The sequence below is a fragment of the Phaseolus vulgaris genome, chromosome 2 (assembly GCF_051622355.1).
Source record: "Phaseolus vulgaris cultivar YP4 chromosome 2, ASM5162235v1, whole genome shotgun sequence".
NCBI classification, from domain to species: Eukaryota; Viridiplantae; Streptophyta; class Magnoliopsida; order Fabales; family Fabaceae; genus Phaseolus; species Phaseolus vulgaris.
Genome location: NC_143499.1, coordinates 9,650,028 through 9,672,467, shown reverse-complemented (window position 1 = coordinate 9,672,467; position 22,440 = coordinate 9,650,028). Strand labels below are relative to the sequence as shown.

At 34.0% G+C, this 22,440-nt stretch overlaps 2 protein-coding genes across 2 annotated transcripts; both read right to left on the bottom strand.

Annotated features, from left to right (window-relative positions):
• Positions 1-18,709: 18,709 nt before the first annotated feature.
• On the bottom strand, positions 18,710-19,273 carry LOC137809005 (uncharacterized). The gene has a single exon (XM_068610148.1). The coding sequence runs from the start codon at positions 19,271-19,273 to the stop codon at positions 18,710-18,712; it is 564 nt and encodes a 187-aa protein (XP_068466249.1).
• Positions 19,274-21,465: 2,192 nt separating this feature from the next.
• Positions 21,466-22,188, bottom strand: LOC137809008 (uncharacterized). The gene has a single exon (XM_068610149.1). The coding sequence runs from the start codon at positions 22,186-22,188 to the stop codon at positions 21,466-21,468; it is 723 nt and encodes a 240-aa protein (XP_068466250.1).
• Between the last annotated feature and the right edge of the window lie 252 nt (positions 22,189-22,440).

The following is a 22,440-nucleotide window of genomic DNA, read 5'->3' as shown; positions in this document are numbered from 1 at the left end:
GTGTAATCGATTTAAATGACTAGTCAACCTAAATTTTTGGACAGAGTTAATAAAGGTTAAAACATAAGGAAATGTAATTTTGAATTGAAATGAAAAATGATTTTTTTAAAAATCTATTTAAAACTTTATTTTTTTTTCGGTCTTCTTCTTTTACATTAAAATCCTATATTTAATATAAATAAATTTATTCTTACAAATATTATGTGTTGTCCAAATAAAGATAAAGATGGTAATTTACTCCTTGTTTTAAAAATTAAGTCAAATTAATTTATTTTTTGAGCTTATATAAAAGCAATGAATTGAGTTACATGTTCATTTAACTTTAGATGTAAATTTATATATAAGTTATTTAATCTCAATTTAAAAAGTTAAAATTCAGTCATGGTATATTTATCCTCTTTTTTTTCAAATAATAGTTTACTCATAGAACATAGAAAATAATTTAATTGTAATAGTTGTATTTATAATTATGTGGGATTAAAGGGTTAATATACTCATATCTTACTTCGATATACTTTTGCTTAAAAGTTAGCTTACTATATAATTTAATTTTTTTTTAGAGTATACTTAAAAATAATTAGATGTTCATAAAAAAACTATTAATTAATCTTTTATTAAATCAGAATTTAATTTATTAAAACATAATAATAAATTAGTTTCATCTTATCCATAATAATATGAAATAAAATATACACAATCTATCTCCAATTTGACACCAAGATATATATGATATTCTGTGTGGATGCTCCTTTTCCTTCTTAATAATAAAAAAAAAAGATAGAAAAAGTTATGTTTTTATTTCCACCACTGGTTTATGTGCTCTCACAAGGCAACCCCTATTAGGATATTTTTGTGTGTGAAACCTCTTCATCTAGTATAATAAGTTATATATGGTGTGTCGCAATCCAATCCTTTATTTAAGTGTTTATTTTGTAAGATAAGAAAAACAACTTTATTTTTTATGATCAAGATTCAAGAGTACAAAGCAAACCAACTTTGTGAAGGCTTTGTTCTAAAGTGTGGTGTTTGGTTTCTCATGCATTGAGCCCCAGCCACCAAAGCTGATTCTGATTTCTCAGTTTGTGTATGTGGACAACATATAGTATTTAATTTAAATTTAATACTATAAGTGCTAAATAAATAAATAAAGAATAACTAAAGGGTTGCATGAAAAGCTTAATCATTTTATCTTTGGATCTCCTTGTTTATACAAATTTAAAATGACTATTTCTTTAAATAAAATACCTTTGATCTTTTATAGTTTTATTCAAATATATTTTCATTACCAAAGGATTTATATGAGTGCCAACAATTCTGTGACATGTCATATGGAGATTGATCCAAGTGTTAGATGAAAACTAATGGAATTAATCTGTCTCAATTGATGGTGATGGATTTAATAGGTGGTGAGTGATTACATGTCTTTTTCTTCTTCAAATGAAAGTTAAGTTACAAAAGAGTGAGTCACTTATATGTGATTTATTTATGGTTATCATTATTCAATTTTAGTATTATTATTATTTTATTATGTTTGTTTAAAAACTTGATTTTGTATATAATTTTATGTTACTTTATTTAATGTATTATATAATATTAAAAGTATTATTGCCTATTCGAGTATGATTTAATTATATATTCTTCTTTTAAAAAAATTAGAGTGTCTTTTTGTTTTAATATGTACATAATACTTTATAAGTTCCTTAAACAGTATGTATAAATGCTAAATATAAATATCTTGACTTTTATTTGTCTATACATAAATATACATAAACAAAATATACATAAACAAAATTATGTTTATAAAAAAAAATTATATTCACTATAATAAAAAAAAAAACGCAAATTATATACGAATTAAATTTTGTATGTAAACAGGTATTATATACTGATTGTAACTTTTGGCATCATGGAGCGAGAATATGGCACCATAAAATAAAATTTGCAGTGAATGGTATTTGAAGTCATGTTCCTTCAGTAATTAAAAATAATTTAACTATTACACCAAGCAAATTCTTTATTATTATTATGATTTTTATTATACTTATTATTATTAACAATATATTAATAGTATTAACAATATATTAATAGTATTAACAATATTAATAGTATTAACAATATTTATCAATATTTATAATAATATTAATAATAATATTAATATTAATAATAATATTAATATTAATAATAATATTAATTATAATATGAATAATATTAATAATATAAATATAATTTATTTTATTATTATTAATAATAATCATATTAATATGTATAAATTATATTAATAATAATAAGTATAATAAAAATGATAATATAATCAAAGAACTTGTTTGGTCTAGTGGTTAATGCTTCCCTGGTTATTGGAAGGACTTGGGTTTGAGTCCTGATAACCAAATTTAAAATGGATTTCTTCATAATGGTATTAAATTTAATAGTTGTCATTTTAGCACATAGACCGTCTAATGGAATGCTAGACCATCTAATACCAAATAGATGATAGTATTATTATAGTCATAAACTTATATGCGGTTAGGGATGGTAAAGCATGACGGATAATGCAGGCCACGCCCGCTAACAAAAAACGTGACCCTTATAACCCACATAACTTAAAAATCTATAAATTTCTTTCTACACCCTCATAACTTCTTTAAGCAACTTCATATTCTAAAATTTTTTTAAATTGTCCATTCCAAATTCTACAATCCATAATACAAATTTGTATTTTGGATTGTGAAATCTGGAATATTGTACAATCCGAAACGCAAATTTTAATTTTCAAATTCTATAACCTCGGAAGTCTTTGAATTTCCATAAGTTTTACCCATATCTTATTATGTTTCGTGAGAATAATGTTAGAATATGATGGCGTTCATGAAGTTCTTCTTGAATCAATGTAGAGTAATGGGGTGGAAGCAATGAATGAAGGTGTGCAAGATCCTCCTAAGAGTGGTGTTGATCTTGTAGGTGCATGTTAAGTATGGGTATTGGGTGGTTCGGCCAACCCAAGGGAAAAGATGAAGGAATTGAAGTTTAGAGCCTAGGATTCTAGGGAGAAGCAAAGTTGAGCACAAATGGGCAGCATAACTTTACTCACAATAAACTTGCAAATACAAAGAGATGGCCTCCCTATTTATAAGCTAGATGGCCGTGATTCTTAAGCTAATACATAATGAAATGTAAACCAAATGAAATGCAAAGCTTAGGCCATGTGCTATGACCGGTCACACCTAGCAAGGTTCTAGAATGTTTCCTTCAAATGTGCTTTCTACACTACCCTATCTACTAAGTACCCCTATTGGGCCTTTATGCAACATATACAAGGCTTTCTCTCTTCCATCCGTGGCTTCATCCACTTGTGCTTGTACATGCTTAGCCATTGACCTTGTGAGAGGACCTAGACGGTCTAGTTCCACATCTAGACGCTCCATGGGTAGCCTCCCTTCTTCACGTCCTAGACGCTCATTCCTTGGAGCTAGACGCTCTCCTTGGTCTAGACGCTCTTCATGGTTTGGGCTTTGGCTGCCTTGGCTAGATGTGCTTGGCCCTCCTCCATCATCCCCTCCCCCTTGGAAAGGATTTGTCCTCAAATCCAGCTCGTCATCGTCATTGGTACCTACAAATGGAGAAAGATCAATTACATTAAAAGTGTCATGTACTCCATATTCAAGAGGTAGGTCCAATTTATATGCATTGTTGTTGACTCGCTTGAGAACTTGGAAAGGTCCATCTCCTCGGGGACTTAGTTTGGACTTCCTTTGAGTTGGAAATCTATCTTTGCGAAGGTGAAGCCAAACTAAGTCTCCTTCCTCAAAAATTATTTCTTTCTTCCCTTTATTGTTATATTTTGTGTACTTCTCATTTTGTTTTTGTATTTGGATTTTAATCTTCTCATGCATTTTCTTGATAAAATCAGCTTTGATTACTCCTTCCTTATGCACAAAATCTTGTGGATTAGGAAGGGGTATTAGATCCATGGGTGTGAGAGGATTAAAACCATATACTACCTCAAAAGGAGAAGCATTAGTAGTCTTGTGAACTACTCTATTGTAAGCAAATTCAATGTGGGGAAGGTACTCATCCCAAGATTTGTGGCTGCCCTTCATGATAGCCCTAAGCATAGTTCCAAGAGATCTATTGACTACTTCGGTTTGCCCATCCGTTTGAGGATGACAAGAAGTTGAAAATTGTAGTCGTGTTCCAAGTTTACCCCAAAGAGTTTTCCAAAAGTGGCTTATAAACTTGGGATCTCTATCGGACACTATACTTCTAGGGAGACCAAGGAGTCTCACCACTTCTCTAAAGAAGAGTTTAGAAATATTTTGAGCATCATCTACTTTGTGGCATGGAATAAAGTGGGACATTTTGCTAAAGCGGTCCACCACCACAAAGATAGAGTCATGGCCCCTTGCAGTCCTAGGAAGTCCTAAAATGAAATCCATGCAAATGTCTTCCCAAGGAGCATTTGCAATCGGCAAAGGGGTGTAGAGTCCATGCGGCATTGTTCTAGACTTTGCTTTTAAACATGAGATACATCTAGAAGAATGTCGTTGGATATCTTTCCTCATGTGTGGCCAACAAAATTTTGCTTTTAAAAGATCTAGAGTCTTATCAACTCCAAAATGGCCCATGAGTCCCCCCTCATGTGATTCTTTGACAAGGAGTTTTCTATGTGTTCCTTGGGGAATGCAAAGTTTTCCTTCTTTAAAAAGATATCCCTCGGACACATAGTAACCTCCTTGCGCTCTATGTAGACATTGGGCATAGATGGATGAGAGTTCTTGATCTTCTTGGTAAAGCTCTCTTATGTGGTCAAATCCAAGAATTTGGGCACCCAATTTTAAAAGGAGTGTATGCCGTCTTGAAAGAGCATCGACCACTATATTGGTGCTTCCTTTCTTGTATTTGATTACATAAGGAAATTGTTCAAGAAATTCCATCCATTTAGCATGTCTCTTGTTGAGCTTGTGTTGGCCCTTTAAATATTTTAAAGACTCGTGATCACTATGGATGACAAATTCTTTGGACACAAGGTAGTGTTCCCAAGTCTTTAGGGCTCGCACAAGAGCATAGAGCTCTTTGTCATAGGTGGGGTAGTTGAGGGTGGCACCATGAAGTTTTTCACTAAAATAAGCAATGGGGTGTCCACCTTGCAACAAAACCGCACCTATGCCTACCCCCGATGCATCACACTCTATCTCAAAAGTTTTGGAAAAATTTGGGAGAGATAGGATGGGTGCATTGGTGAGTTGAGCTTTTAGCCTTTGAAAGGCTTGCTCATGCTTTTCATTCCAACAAAATGCAACATCTTTTTTAACAAGTTCATTCAAAGGAGATGCTAGGCTAGAAAAATTAGGCACAAACCTTCTATAGAAGCTAGCTAACCCATGAAAACTTCTTACATCACTTACATTTTGTGGAGTTGGCCACTCGCGGATGGCTTTGATTTTCTCGGGATCTACATGCACCCCCTTATTGTTTACTATGAAGCCTAAGAAGACTACACTATCTACACAAAAGGTACACTTATCCCTATTTGCAAAAAGACTATTTTTCCTAAGAACTAGAAGAACTTCCCTAAGGTGACTTAGATGGTCTTCTAAGGTTTTACTATATACTAAAATATCATCAAAGTAAACTACTACATATTTACCTATACAATCCCTCAAGGTGTGATTCATTAGCCTCATGAATGTACTTGGGGCATTAGTAAGCCCAAAGGGCATCACCAACCACTCGTATAATCCAAATTTGGTCTTAAAAGCGGTTTTCCACTCATCACCCTCCTTGATTCGAATTTGGTGATATCCACTTTTAAGGTCAATTTTGGAGAATAGAGTTGACCCATGCAATTCATCAAGCATATCATCAAGCCTTGGAATTGGATGCCTATACTTGATGGTGATGTTGTTGATTGCTCGACAATCACAACACATGCGCCATTTTCCATCTTTTTTTGGCACCAACAAGACAGGTACAACACAAGGGCTTAGGCTCTTTTGAACCCATCCCTTCTCCAACAAGTCTTGAACTTGTGATTCTATCTCCTTGGTTTCCTCGGGGTTGGTTCTATAAGCAGGCCTATTTGGTAGGCTTGCCCCCGAGATAAAGTCAATTTGATGTTCTATTCCCCTTAGAGGAGGAAGCCCAATGGGTCCCTCATGTGAGAATAGATCTTCAAATTCACTCAAAAGATTTTCGATTTGAGGAGGTACATTCATAAGTTCACTACTTGTGGCAGTGCATGTAAGTGCTCCTTTACAAAAGATAAGGCTTGGTTGTTCAACAAGAAGCAAATTTTCAAAAACGTTTTCAAGAGGTTTTTCTTGTTGACCAACCTTGTGGGAAGGAACACTCTTCTCCCACGCCTTCCTATCCCTAAGGATTTTCTCTTTTTCTAGCGCTTTTTTTTTTTGTTTTCCTCATCCCTCTTTTGCTTCATTTGTATTTGGTCTTTTACCACTTGAGAATGTGGTAAAGGACTAAGTACAAACTTTTTATACTTGTGGGTGAAGGAAATTTCGTTAGTGAGACCATCATGCAAGGTTTTCTTATCAAATTGCCATGGTCTCCCTAATAAAATATGACAAGCTTCCATAGGCACTACATCACATAAAACTTTGTCCTTGTAGTTCCCTATGGAAAACTTGATTTCCACTTGCTTGTCTACATGTAGTTCCCCATTTTCATTAAGCCATTGAAGTTTGTAAGGTTTTGGATGAGGAACCACTTGTAGCTTAAGCTTTTCAACCATCCTAGCACTACAACAATTACAACTAGATCCACTATCCACAATGAGAGAGCATATGTTTTCTAAAACATTGCATCTTGTATGAAATATGTTCTCTCTTTGTGTTTCAATGGATGTGCTAGGGTGATTGTTGAGGGTTCTCCTAATCATAAGCAATTCTCCCTCTAGTGGAGCTACCCTCTCATCCTCTCCCCCTTCCTCTCTCTCACTAGGCTCATCCTCGCCACTAGTGTACTCATCTACACCTTTAAGAAACAAAGTCCTTTGGTTTGGACATTGTGCTTGCACATGCCCCCTACCATAGCACTTGAAACACTTAACATCTCTAGCTCGGATGGGTGGGGTTGAGGTTTCTTTGGTGAAGGGCTTGGTAGGCTCTTTTGGTTTTTCCTTGGATGTACTACCCTCCCTTCTAAATTCTTTCTTGGGATAAAAGCTAGAATAGGGGCTCACCTTTTGACTTGATGTTTTGCGCAAGTTTTGTTGTTCAACTTTAATGCAAAGTTGAACCAAATCATTCAAGTCTTGATAAGGTAAGAGCTCTACTCTATCTCTTATCTCAAGTGATAGGCCACTAAGGAACCTAGCTATTGTGGTTTCCTCCTCTTCTCTAATGGATGCTCTCATCATGTAGAGCTCCATTTTTTGCCTATACTCTTCCACACTCATGTTCTTTTGTTGGAGTCTTTGGAGCTTGTCCATCAACTCCCTATGGTAGTAGGAAGGTATATGTCGACGTCTTAGGGCTCCCCTAAGGTCATTCCAATATGTAATGGAAGGTTCCCTATGAAGACGTCTTTCTCTTTCGAGAGAGGTCCACCAATACATGGCGTTCCCTTGGAAACTAAGGGTGGCTAAGGGTACCTTACGTTCCTCACTTACCCTATGGCAAGCAAAGAGTTGCTCTACCTTCATCTCCCAATCTAGATATATTTCTACATTTTCCTTACCATGAAAATGAGGTAGGTCTACTCTAGTTTCCCTTGGCACCTCTTGTTCCCTAGTTCTTCTAGGGGGTGGTTGGTAATAATCATTGATTCTACGGCTTCCCTCCCCTAGAGACTCAATACTTTGATATGCATGAGTAAGCGTTTTTTTTTATTTTTGTGTTTTTTGTGATTTCTCTTCTTGAGCTTTAGCCAACTCATTGATTTTGTTCTCATTCTCCAATTGTCTAAAAGATATCAATTGTACCGCTTGGGATACTTCTTTTAAAAGAGTTTTCAAAGATTTTACTTCACTTTCAATAGACTTTGGAGAGTGAGAAGAAGAAGACATGGCTAAAACTTTGTGTATATAGGTGTTTTACTTTGAGAAAGTTTAGGAAAGTTAAAGAAGGTAGTTTTCCAGGTAAGGGAGGTGAGTCACAAAGGACTACTTAAGTACCAAGCCTTTTCCTTGCCAAAAACTACCTCCAATATCTTCACACAAGACTTTCTCTTAGTGAAACACTTAGAACACAAATAAGTTGAGAAATAAATGCAAGAAAACAATGTAAGCTATCTATGCAAAGAAACTAGTCAGTTTAACACAAATTTAAACAAAACTAACCATGCAAAGTGTAGCTATGAAAGCAAAAGAAAAGCAATTACAAACAAGTAACAATTACTAATCAAGAATGCTATACTATTCGGCCCTAGGTGAGGCTTCTTGGACACTTTGAGCCCTTGAAGACACACTCACCGTCTAAAATGTAATTAACAAGGTAATTAACAATAAACCAAGTTGCAAAGGAAATAAGAGAACTCCCTTTGTTGATCCTCTTTTTGGTTAGTGCACTTCCTTGTTGTCTTTGCTTGTTGATCTTCCAAGTGTTTGTAGTGTTTTTCAAGAATGTTTGTTTTGGCTTTGGCCTTGTCTTCTCCTTAGAATGATGGTCTTTAATTCTCCAATTTCCAGCACCTAGCAAAGGGCTAAACCTTAACCAAATCAAGTTCCCATTCACATAAGCACCAAAGAAGAATAAATTCCAGCACCCAAATTAGAGGTCAAAGAACAAAAGCAAGAAACAAATTTAATTGAATAAAACAGTACCACCAAAAGGAATTAGATTATGACAACTAGAAAGAGAGTCAAGTTATTAAAGCAAACAAATAAAGGTACTCAATTAAAGGTTGGCACACAAAAGAATTCCTAAAGAAAAGCACTAGATTAGATGACCAAATAAAAAAAACAGCACCACTGGAAAATGTTGTGGGCCAGAAATGTGTTTGTTCCCCGATTTATGCTGAGCTGTATTTTTAAAATTTGACTCTGAAATTTGATATGCAAGATATTCAGGATCTTATCTAAAATCTGGCTTTGGAATCACTCAAAACGCATGCACCATTTGTTTTTAATAAATTTTGCAATTTTGGTGTTCAGTTAGGCCAGCTGGAGCGCCTCAGATTTGCACTCTGATTTTAAAAGATTTATCATTTTTTTTCTGTTGCTTCTTTTGACCTAATTCTTTTTTTGTCCTTTCTATAACACTTTAAACTTGCATTTTCCAGAGAATCAAAATTTTCCTATGAGTGGAAATATTTTTCTGGATCAAAACAGCCAAAACAGAGAAGGTGAAAACAGGGGAATCTGAAAACTGGAAACAAAAAACAGCAAGATACCAAAGTTTAGACACAATGGAAATTTGTGAAATAGAATTGTGTAGGATCTAAACACAATATGAACTCAATACTAAAATTAAAAAGGCACCAAAGGAGCAAAGAACAGCAGATTCAAGCAAATAAAGAGACCCCAAATCAAGAAACAATCAAGCCAAATAAAAGGACTACTATGAATTGTTGACAATAAGGATGAACATGACTTGACAAAACATGTATGGATTCAGAAAATTAAAGACTCAGAGCATAATATGAACCAAATAATGAAAGCAATAAAGACTCAAAAGCCTAAAAGAAAATAGCAACTCAAAGGTGTATGGAATCCTATCACAAATTGCACAAGAACTTGTTCAAGATCAATTGAACAAGAGTGCTTCGGTTGGATCTTCCACAAAGCACACCAAGAACAAATTAAAATGTAAAAAACAGCAAGACAAGTATGGAAATTAAATGACAAAATGAAATAAAGAAGAACTAAAATTGAAAAGACCAAGAGCTACTCATCTTGAAGAACCAAAGCTCATGATACCAAATGATGGCATTTCATGAAGTTCTTCTTGAATCAATGTAGAGTAATGGGGCGGAAGCAATGAATGAAGGTGTGCAAGATCCTCCTAAGAGTGGTGTTGATCTTGTAGGTGCATGTTAAGTATGGGTATTGGGTGGTTCGGCCAGCCCAAGGGAAAAGATGAAGGAATTGAAGTTTAGAGCCTAGGATTCTAGGGAGAAGCAAAGTTGAGCACAAATGGGCAGCATAACTTTACTCACAATAAACTTGCAAATACAAAGAGATGGCCTCCCTATTTATAAGCTAGATGGCCGTGATTCTTAAGCTAATACATAATGAAATGTAAACCAAATGAAATGCAAAGCTTAGGCCATGTGCTATGACCGGTCACACCTAGCAAGGTTCTAGAATGTTTCCTTCAAATGTGCTTTCTACACTACCCTATCTACTAAGTACCCCTATTGGGCCTTTATGCAACATATACAAGGCTTTCTCTCTTCCATCCGTGGCTTCATCCACTTGTGCTTGTACATGCTTAGCCATTGACCTTGTGAGAGGACCTAGACGGTCTAGTTCCACATCTAGACGCTCCATGGGTAGCCTCCCTTCTTCACGTCCTAGACGCTCATTCCTTGGAGCTAGACTCTCTCCTTGGTCTAGACGCTCTTCATGGTTTGGGCTTTGGCTGCCTTGGCTAGATGTGCTTGGCCCTCCTCCATCAGAATATGTGGCTTGAGACAAGAGGGGGTGAATTGATTTTGTAAGATTTGTTGATTTTAGAAATCAATTGATTGTTTTATGTGCAAAACACTGAAAATAGTTTATATCACTAATATCCGAGTACGAAAGAGAAAGAGAGAGATCACACAAAAGAATTATACTGGTTCACTCTTAACCAAGAGCTATATCCAGTAGTCCACACACCATTGAGAATATTACTAATGGAAACAAACTAGATTACAAAAATAGCAAAGAATATTGATCTTGAACCCTTCAAGAACACACAACACTCTTAACAATACACAAATTTCAGAAACCTATTTGAATCTGTTTACAATATAGTACCGTAAAGAAAAATGAATTTTGAATACACATGGGTTATATACAATTGAAGAACAACAGAAATGTTAACCCATAACCTATTTCACACTACAACAATGACCCAAGATTGAAATGCAATCTTCAAGAATGATTCTAAAACAATTTGATTTTCTCTCTTGAAAAGTGTTATGCAATTCTTTTTTTTAATGATCAGAAAAACATCTTTATATAGACTTTTGAAAGATTGTTAAAACAGTTTGATCCTTTGATGAAATCAGTTTAAATCAATTAAAATAGTTTGAAAAACATAACAGTATTATGTTAAAATCATTTAATTGATTTTTGAAACTAACTGATTGTTTTCATTTGATGTTGAAATCACCATATAAAAAACTGGTTCATTTATCAAAATAACTTGTTGATTTGACTTAACAGAAAAGACAAAAAGAAAAAAAATATTTTTTAAATTCTATAAAAACCTTTAAGTGTTTTTAACCGATTGATACAATAAATTAATTTGTTAAAATACTTGTTGTAATCACTAGACTTAAACAAAAGTTGTTACAACTGATTAAAATATGAATCAACTAATTAAAATAAACACGGATTTGAAAAACAAAACATTTAAACGAGATTTCAAATCATATTAACTTGGACAATAACTGGATGCAAATTAACAATACAAAATCTACCTAACTAGACACACACACAACAACAGGTCTTCCTGACAAATTTGGAATTCATCAAAACTTCCTTGTTCAACAAATAATATTGTGAAACCATTTACCTAATTCATCTAAATAAGACAAAAAATTAAATTTATTCAAAATTGATATAGAAAAATTTATTTTTCATTAATTTAAAAAAAAGTATTTCTTATGCGAGTTGGTCCGTAGACCCGCAAATTGGTCCGTAGACCCGCAAACTAACCTTCATGCAAGCCAATAAAATCAACCCACATATTCTACGCGGGGCGGGCCAGCCCACATTGTCATCTCTATCTACAGTTAAAAGAGTTAGAAATAATAATGAAAATAAAAGGGGTTGAGATTGTTGTGCAAAAAAAATAAAGTAGAGAATATAAAACAAAAAAACAAAAACAAGTTGACTCTAAAGCTTTTCCAGCAATGAATTCTTTATCAATTAATAAATATATCATTCATTCAATCATCTAAATAGAATTGAATTGACCAAACATGCGCTAGCCAAAGACAATTGAATCTCATTAATGAAATATGTGTCCACTAATTTATTCAGTACCTTATTCTATTTCCAGTTTTATTACGATGTTTTTTTTTTATTTTGTTGAGGATTTGCTTCTAATTTTGTTTATGGTATATTGTAGATTTTTTTCTTTTATTCTTCTCCTTAGATTTTGTTTTCTGTTTTGATTCAAAGAATCAACTTGGGCTTTCACATATTTGGCTCAGTTATAGTCATAAAACGCTTCATTCAGATCGTCTATCCTTAGAAATATTAGACCATCTACTCTAAAAATACAAAACTAACAAAAATAACGGTTAAGGCCCAAATAAAATCAATTTGATGAATCTTAATTAAAATAATAGATTTATTCATGATTACAGTCAACGAATCTATGATTAAAGCTATTAAGTGTGAATAAAATTATCACTACAAGAAAATCATGAAATAGAAACCAATTTTAGAGACAAAATAATTAGTTACTATAGTGACTAAATTAGAGACTAAAAACAATTGGTTTCTAAATTAGTTTATATTATTGTTAAATGGTTTCTAAATTGGTATCTAATTAGCAAGCAAGGTTTTTGCTACCAAATTTAGAATCTAAATATTTGGTAGTTAAAACCTTGGTAGCTAATTAGATACCAATTTAGAAACCATTTAGCAATAATAGAAACCAATTTAGAAACCAAAATTTGTTTAGTTTCTAAAATGGTCTCTAATTTAGTTACTATAGCAACTAATTATTTTTTTGTCTCTAAAATTAATTTCTATTTCATGATTTTCTTGTACTCATCAGTAATCCTCTTCATAAATAAGGTAAATGTTTATGCATAACCTATTCCCTATATTTTGCGAGAATCCTTCAGCTAGTGCAATCACTACAAGAAAATCATGAAATAGAAACCATTTAGATACCAAAAATATTTAGTTGTTATAGTGACTAAATTAGAGACCATTTTAGAAACTAAAAAACAATTGATTTTTAAATTAGTTTCTATTATTGTTAAATAGTTTCTAAATTGGTATCTAATTAGCTACCAAGATTTTAACTACCAATTATTTAGATTCTAAATTTGGTAGCAAAAATATTGGTAGTTAATTAGATACCAATTTAGAAACCATTTAACAATAATAGAAACTAATTTAGAAACCAAAGGTTTTTTTAGTCTCTAAAATGGTCTCTAATTTAGTCACTATAGCAACTAATTATTTTTTGTCTCTAAAATTAGTTTATATTTTATGATTTTCTTGTAGTGAATGTTCAATATACCTATCTGACTTCGATTTAATCTTGTAGTCCCATCGAGAGCCAATGACTTATTTTCTAAAGGAAGAAATACCAAGTCCTCTTACATAGCATATTCCAAATGGATTTAGGACAACCTCTTTATAGGAAGAGGGTTCAAACAAAATATGAATTGTAGTTAAGAAGGAAACAAAGGAAGAAAAATAAAAAGAATTAAAAAATCATGTGATTTGGGGATTTGCAAACACTTGGAGGATACCAAGAAGATGAAGGATCAACAATCACAAGAGGTACTTGGAAAGATAAACCCGACAATAACGAGTATGATCATCAATAAAAGAGACATAATAGCGAAATCCACCCTTTTGTCAGAATCGATGATAGACTCTATACATCATAATGAACAAAGTCAAAAGGTGCATGAGAGGTTGAAACACTATTGGTGAAAGGTAAAATGATAAATTGGGAAACTTTACAACCAAAACAATAAGAAATATCAATGATTTGTAACTTGCTTAAAACTCTAGTGCAGACTAAGTGTTTTAACCTAGAGGAAGAAACATGTTCAAGATGAGAATGTCATAAATAGAAGATATATAGTGCAGAATTCAAAATGCAAAAAAGTGGAGGTTGCAATAGTTGGAACCTTCAACTCATCCAATATATAAAGTCCCATCTATCTACAACTTGTCCCAATCAACCTCCCGAATTGAGGATCTTGCACATAACAATTTGTGGAGAAAAACAAAATTGAGTGACCAAAGTCACATAATTGACCAACAAAGACAATATTCAAAGTAAGATTGGGAATATAGTAGACATATGAAAGGGACAAAGTAGATATGGAGATAGCACTAGTGCAAAAAGCGCGTTTAACAATGTCTATAGACGCTGATTCAAGTAGTAGTGTCGTCTAATAATAGGGTTCAAGATAAAACTGCAATCCATTGTTCAAATTTTAGGCATAGACTATGGTTGTTCATATAAACCATGGTTTAAGCTTGACATAGACTACAGTTTTGGACAAAACGTAGTCTATTGTTCAAATTTTGGCATAGACTACGATTATTAGGTAAAATCGTTGTCTATGTGTTGTTTATTTTAACCCTATTGGGAAATGCACGCCTCATTACGCGTTTATTTTCATTCTCTTCCTCCCATTTCCTTCTTCCCTACATCGTCGTTGTCTCGTTTTCCCTTTCATTGCTCTTCTATGTTGCTTCCTTCTTGGGCTTCCATCTCCTAGACTTCTCTACTGCTTTTTGGTCTCCTCCGCACCTTGCATTGTCCCTCCCGTGCTACCGCTACCCACCACCATCAGTTTAGTAAATTTTTTTATTTTATATTGTTATATAAATATTTAAATATTTTTGTTTTTATAATAATTATTTTTCATGAGTATGTTAATTTATATGTTTTTTTGTAGTTATTATTAATTTATATTGAATTTGATGTAAAGTTATTATTTTTAATTAGGTTATTATATTTTAAATTATAAGTATAATTTATTTTTTGTTTAAATTGTTAGATTGGAATTGTTAGGTTGAAATTATTAATTAGTTAGATTATTAGTTATATTTGTAAAGTTAGATTTGTAAATTATAATTGATTGATTTATATTGGATTTGATGTATTTAAACAAATTGTGTTATACATGTTGGTATTGGATCCGGGGGTGTTCGACTCTCGATAAATATTATTTTATTTTAGAAAGTTCATGTTTTAAGCAAATAGTGGATATGTAGTTACATTATCAATTTACTTGTGTATAATACTTAAACTTCTTCTAACAAGTTTTTTTTTTAATTAACTCATGCCATAAATATATCATACTGAGAAGTCAACAAAGTTCAAAGTGTCTTAAGCTTACATGGTTGATCCTAAATGTTTGTAATTTTCATTAATTAACTTTTTGTCTTCCTCTCTTCATTGTTTGTCAAAATATCAATATTAACTTTTAATTAATATTGAATTGTAGTGTAATAAACAACCGAGAGGGTATGAGTGTGGCTACGATGTTATGCAATGGATGACTATCACTATAACACTTGGCATTAACGGAGGTTGGAAGCGAGTATATTTAAATTATTGTTTATAATAAACTATCTGAACTTTAAACAGTAATTTCTACTTATTATGTATTGCAGTATTTTATGGATGTTGAACCACTAAATTCGGCCTCATTGGACTATGTGAGGAATGTTTGGCCACATATTTTATCAGGTTCAATAACATTCTAGGATAGATGATGAATAAGTTTATATCTTCTTAAGTGTTATGTTATATTGCATGCTTCTAATGTATAAGAAATTATCTATCCAAATAGATAGGAGTAGATATATATTTGTGGATATAAATGATTTATCAAAATATATATATATATATATATATAATTGTTTGAATAAATGTGAATTTGATTTTCTGACTGAGCTTTTAAAATGCATAGATTAAATAAGAAGAGGAAACTCATTAAACAAACTGATTTTTATATATAAAAAAAACTCATTATAGACTACGGGTATAACATAAACAGTAGTTTATGAGACACTATAGGCGTGGTTATGGATAAAACTGCTGCTTATAATGGATCATAGACTACGAGTTTAGATATAATTGTAGTCTATGATGACTCCTTATATAAAAGATCCAGAAAATGGTATCAATAGTGGTTCTGTTAATAACCGCTATCTATAGTTGTGTTATAAACTACAATTGGTTAGTCGTCGTCTATAATTCAAAATTGTAGACGACATACACATAGACTATGATTTTAAAACACTGCCTAAGGGCTTTAAAAACTATTGTCTAAAATCATTTTGCAGTAGTGTAAATCCAATACTTGCTAATGACATTCAGGAGCCATCAATGTCATATTAGGTATAGGTGAGATGAAATTTAAGGACAAAAAGACATAGGATCATATGACAGGTGATGTGGCGCACGAGAATAAAGGATCCATAAGGAATGAGTCATACTTGATGAATTAGAGGAAGACACACTTTTTAAGGATGATGTATAGATAACATATGATTGAGTAACAAGAAACTTTCGAAATTTCTTATAGTAGATAACTGAAACAAAACCAGAGAAAAAAGAGTTGAGATGATGGAGAAAGGGCATAAATCGAGTAAGATTGCAAACAGAGTCACAAACTGGATAAGGAAAAAAAAATTACTCACTAAGATTGTACCATGCTACAATAGCTTCCAATCACAAACCAAACTCTAGATAGTATGATGAAAATTAAACAAAGGATGATGATACATGGAAAGGAAGAGGAATAAAGTTTCTAATAGCCTTAATAGAAAGTTTAAAGATGCAAGACAACACAAATGTATAGATATGTAAATACAACAATAACATGAAGACTAAACTACCATTAACTACAAGAAAATATCAAATTAACTTTCAAATATTAGTGTAAGCAAAATTGTGATGCTACTAGAGTCGGAGTTGACTCTAACACGACGTTAAAGGTTAAATTTTTTATAAAAAAATTAAAAAACATAAAATATTTCTTAACTAATTTATTTGTTGATGGATTCGACCTAGCCAATTTTAAGTTGATGTTAACTATTTTTTAACTTTTTTTAATAAATAAATATTTATGTTAATGTCAGATTAGTGTCAGTTAAGCCGATGCTAATAAAATGTACTTAATGTTTGACACTAATAGAGTTGGCAAGATGACAATAACTACTTTTAACTCTTTCGAATAAGTAAAACTATTTATGATAGTGTCAAACTAACTTCGACTTAACCGATGTTAACTAACATAAATATTAAAAATAAACGAGGTTAGCATCAACATAATTGACGCTAATATTGTTTATATATTTTTAAGTTAGTGTCGGTTAAGAGGATAATAATTTTATTTTATTTTTTATAAAAAGCTTTCATGTTAGGCATCACTATGCTATTTGACATCTCAGTTAGGCTGACACCTCAAGTAACAACAATCATTTGTCATCACATGAAAAAAGTATTATTAAAAAAAGAAAAAGAAAGAAAATACAAAAATATGGTAGGACTAGACCAAAACTCATATGTTAACAAAAACGATATATAGGTAGACTATACCTATTAATAAAGAATTCTGAGAACAGACTAGATGGAAGCCTATTATACCAATAAAAGGATTCTTTATGAATAAATCATAAATTAGGCAACTTATCAGCACACACATTCCCTTCACGAAAAATATGAGTAACCCTAAACCTAATTTTTCCATAGTAATTAAGACAATAATTTTATTTATCTTATTACTTATTTAACATTAATTTAAATACTCTAAATTTTTGCATATTTGTAAGGAATAGGAATCATAAATTATTTTTATTCCAAAGGTTCAGATTTAAAAGAGACAAATGTTTTCACTCACAATTATTCTCACTTTCTATGTAAATCTTCTCACATTCTATGTAAATCTTCTCACAAATCTCCTTCAACCACACTCATTCATACTCATCTCTTTTATCCACACTCATTTTCTTTATCCACACCATCTCCTTTATCTACTCTCATCACCTTCATTTATACATATATCTTTCATTCACAGTCTTCCCCTCATCTCCTTCATCCACTACAATTTTTTTGGAGACATTGTATGAGAAACTTTTCTTTTTAAATTATTGTGATTAAAATTGGTCAAATCAACACAAATTAATTTAATTTTACACATAAATTTTATTTTGTATCAACTAAGCTGATGTTAAGTTAAATAAATTTTAAAATAAAAAGTATTTGTATGATTAATACTGAACTGTTTTAATTAAAAATTACATTGGTCTCCAAAATTAATGCTACCAACTTAGTTTCAATACTTTAATTAGTGTATCTCTTGTTTATGTAACACAAAATCAACAATAATTTTTAATTAACGCTGAGCTTTTTTTTATTTATTACAATTGTTTGTCGACTTTAAGCTATTTTTTCTTGTAGTAATTCTAACATGTATAAGATATTCTATTTAAGTGATTTTTGTAATCCATAACAAATATTTCATGAATTCCTTATTCAACTATAATGTTTTTTTTATCGGCAATAATTAATAAATAAAATAGAACCACTTCAGGGGTGGTTCAACCCTTATACATATAACGCTATACAGCTACTAACTTTCAAAATCCAACCCAACTCTTCTTACCCTTAAAAAACCAAGTGAAAAAACCTCAAGAAACTAACCTCGTATACTCCAAAGGAGCCAAACACCAATCAGAATAGGAGAACGAAACTAACCGGGAATTTGTTGAGACCCAAGACCATGCCTTTACCTGTGCCAACGCAAAGACCTCATACTCGTCTGCCACTCCTCTATTAAAAATTATACGATTCCTGTGGCTCCAAATCTCACTAATCACCCCTACCTAGATCGTGTTCCAAACAACCAGACCCGTCTCCGAAGGTAAGCTCAAACTAAATTGATCAAAGTTGAACCTTGGCTCAATATGAGTCACAAACAGGATTCCTAGCCACTTAAAACATAAACACCAAACACGCCAAGCAAACAAACATCCAAAGAACAGATGCCTACTCGATTCCTCCTCCTTCCCGCACAACACGCACCTCAAGCTTTCTAACTGCACCCCTCTTCTACTAAGATTGACCCTAGTAGCAAGCTTGTTTTCCATCATCCTCCAAGCCAAAACCATTGCAGATGGAATTGCCTTACTCCTCCACAACTTTCTAAACACCTGCGAGGAAACCACCTCATTATCCTTCCTGATAAGGTTGTAAGCAGAGCTAACTGTAAAAGACTGAATACCCCCACCCTTCCAAAACCATCTATCAGTCTCTCCTATGGCAACCTCAACCCCAAGCAGGAGCTGACTCAACTGATCCGCCGCCGGCTTCTCCCATTCGAAAAAAGGCCTTCTCCAAACAAGTCCCCAAACCCATCTCCCATTAGACCAAGACCCAAGTTCCGACATTTTTGCATTTTTGTTAGAGCTAATTGAAAAAAGTCTTGGAACGCCTCACCCATCAACCAACTATCCTTCCAGAAATAAATGTCCTTCCCATCACCTACCTTCCACTCAAAACTGTCTTCGAAACATCTCCCCCACCCCTCCGAAGACCAAACTTCCTTCAAATCCTTCCACCAAAGAGAACAACTCCTACCATTACCTGCCTCTCCCAGATATCTCCACCCACCGTACTTAGAAAAAATGATTTCCTTCCAAAGGCCTACCTCAGCCGAGCCCAACCTCCATATCCACTTCTCTAATAGAGCCAAATTAAACAATCTCATATCTATTATTCCAAGCCCCCCAAACTCACGAGGTTTACAAACCAGGTTCCAGGGAGCCCAAGCGATCTTCCTCCCGTTTGCACCCGAACCCCAAAGAAAATCCCTTTGCAACTTGACCAACTTCCTTGCCACCCCAGAAAGCAATCTGAACAACGACATAAAAAATAACGGAATAGAAGAAAGCACATACCTAATCAGACAAATCCTCCCAGCCATCGACAAACTTCTTCCCTTCCACCTGCTTAATCTAGCCTGCACTTTCTCAATCACCTCGTTCCGAAACACAACGCGCTTGTGACTCCCTCCAACTGGCAGACCCAAGTAAATGAACGGAGTAACCATCGTATCGCAATTAAGAATCGCTGCAAATCTTTGAAGTGTGACCTGGTCCATCCCCGTCCCTCCAATCCTACTCTTCGCAAAATTAATCCTTAACCCAGAAGAGAGCTCAAAACACTGCAGGATCGCCCTGATTTTAAAGACACTTTTGGTATTTGCCTTACAAAAGAACAGGGTATCGTCCGCATACTATAACATATTTACCTTTACTTTATCCTTCCCAACCTCCAAACTGTCAATCAGCTTCTTTTCCTCTGCTACCATTGACACCCCAGCTAACCCCTCCGCCACAATAAGGAAGAGAAAAGGAGCAAGCGGGTCGCCTTGACGAAGACCCTTTCTAGGAAAGAACTCCCTAGTAGGGCTTCCATTAACTAGGACCGACACCGATGCTGACTCCAGGCATCCCTTAATCCATCGAATCTAACGAGCGCAGAAACCCAACCTCCTTAGCATGTAATATAAAAATTCCCATTTCACCGAATCGTATGCCTTCTCATAGTCGACTTTAAAGAAGATACTTTGTTTTCTCTTTCTCTTGTAATCCTCAAGAACCTCATTTGCAATAAGCACGCTATCCAACAAACCTCTTCCTTCTAAAAAAGTCGATTGTCTTATGTCAGTAATTTTTCCGATCACCTTTTTCAGGCGCAAGGAAAACGCCTTAGAGATGATCTTATACAGGCAACCTACTAACGAGATAGGTCTAAACTCCCCCATCTGTTGAGGATTTTCAACTTTTGGAATCAAACAAAGGAATGATGAGTTTGATCCTCTTGGCCAACATCCAAAACCAGCAAAATCTTTTACTGCGTTCATCACATCCTTCTTCAGAATGTCCCAACAAGATTTTATAAAACCAAAGTTAAACCCGTCGGGACCAGGACTTTTTGAACTGTCACACCCCCAGATCGCATCTCTCACCTCTTCTTCTGAGAAATCGCTGACTAACATAACATTATCAGCTTCCGATATGGTATTGAATCTAACCTTATCCAATGTGACCTGACAAACATCGTTCCGGGCAAACCTTTCTTCAAAGTACTTACGAACCTTATCCTTTGCCTCCTCCTTATCATTGCACCATTTATTATTATCAATAATTCCATGTAACTGATTCCTTGCCCTCCTCCACTTTACTGCAGAATGAAAGAACTTTGTATTGTGATCCCCTTGCTTTATCCAATTCTGCCTTGCTTTCTGAAATAAGATCGCCTCTTGTTTGGACTTGGACTCGGTTAGTTTAGCAAAGAGAGACTTTCTTTCATCCCTTTCTGACTCCATCAACCCGTCTTCATCGTCGCGAGAATCTAACTCGTCTAACCTTTTCTAGATTTCCTTACTAGCCTGATTCACATCTCCGAATACTTCCCTGTTCCACACCTTTAGGTCTGCTTTTAACTTTTTCAGCTTCTTTTTAAACACAAAAATTCCCCCTCCTGTCACCTTGTAAGCATACCAGCTCGAACTCACAGACTCCTTGAAACTACTATCCTTCATCCAAACATCCAAAAACCTAAAAGGCTTCGGACCTCAATCCACTGAGACTTCCTTCAGAATAACAGCACAATGATCTGAGATTGATCTATTTAAGACAAATTGTTGGTTGTTTGGCCATAACTCCAACCACTCCTTAGAAACCAACACCCTGCCAATCCTGCTTTTCACCAAACCATTGGGCTTGAACCAAGTAAATTTCCTGCCCACCAACGGAATATCGACCAACTCAGAGCTTTCAATGAAATCATTAAACCCCTTTATTTCTCTAGAGTAGTCAGAGCACGACACCAAACTCTTCCTTTCCTTCTGCCTTCTTATACAATTAAAGTCTCCAATGATGCACCAAGCCTTCGTTAACTGACCCTGTCTAATACTACTTATCTCATTCCACATCTCTTTCTTTTCCCGAAAAGATCCTGGACAATAAATATTCACAATGGTTACGTGGGTTCCAAAGCCCCTCTTCCAAGCCCCTTCTAACACCGAAAAGTTCCTTCCATTTACGAAACTAGACAACTGAAATGCCTTGTTGCTCCACATCGTAATCACCCCACCTGCACTATTAACTGCTTTGTTTTCCACCCATTCCACTTCGTTGGTTCCCCAAATAAGACACACCTTTTCCCTACTAAAATCCGAACACTTTGTCTCTTGTAAACACACCATGTCCACCTGCTCCCTACTGATCAAATCCCTGACATAATTCCTTTTAACAGCCCCGCCTACCCCTCTAATATTCAAACTAAGAATCTTCATTAACAAGCTTGCTCCTCTCTTTCCACATCCTTCTCGTAGTCACTCCGCCTTGATTAGATAACGAATAAATACCATTTAAAACTGCCTCTTCTCGATCAGCAAACGAAAACCCAGCTTCTTTCCCTACTCTCAGACACTTGCAGCCATATTCTTATCTGTCTTCACCCAAAAAATCCTGTTACAATTCTCAATTGCACTGTCAGAAGTGAATAGCGAATTCGACGAACTGCCTATTTGGTGAACCAAAAAAAC

Coding starts and splice junctions, on each gene's coding strand:
- LOC137809005 (XM_068610148.1), bottom strand. CDS start 19,273: ATGTCGGAACTTGGGTCTTGGTCTAATGGGAGATGGGTTTGGGGACTT.
- LOC137809008 (XM_068610149.1), bottom strand. CDS start 22,188: ATGAAGATTCTTAGTTTGAATATTAGAGGGGTAGGCGGGGCTGTTAAA.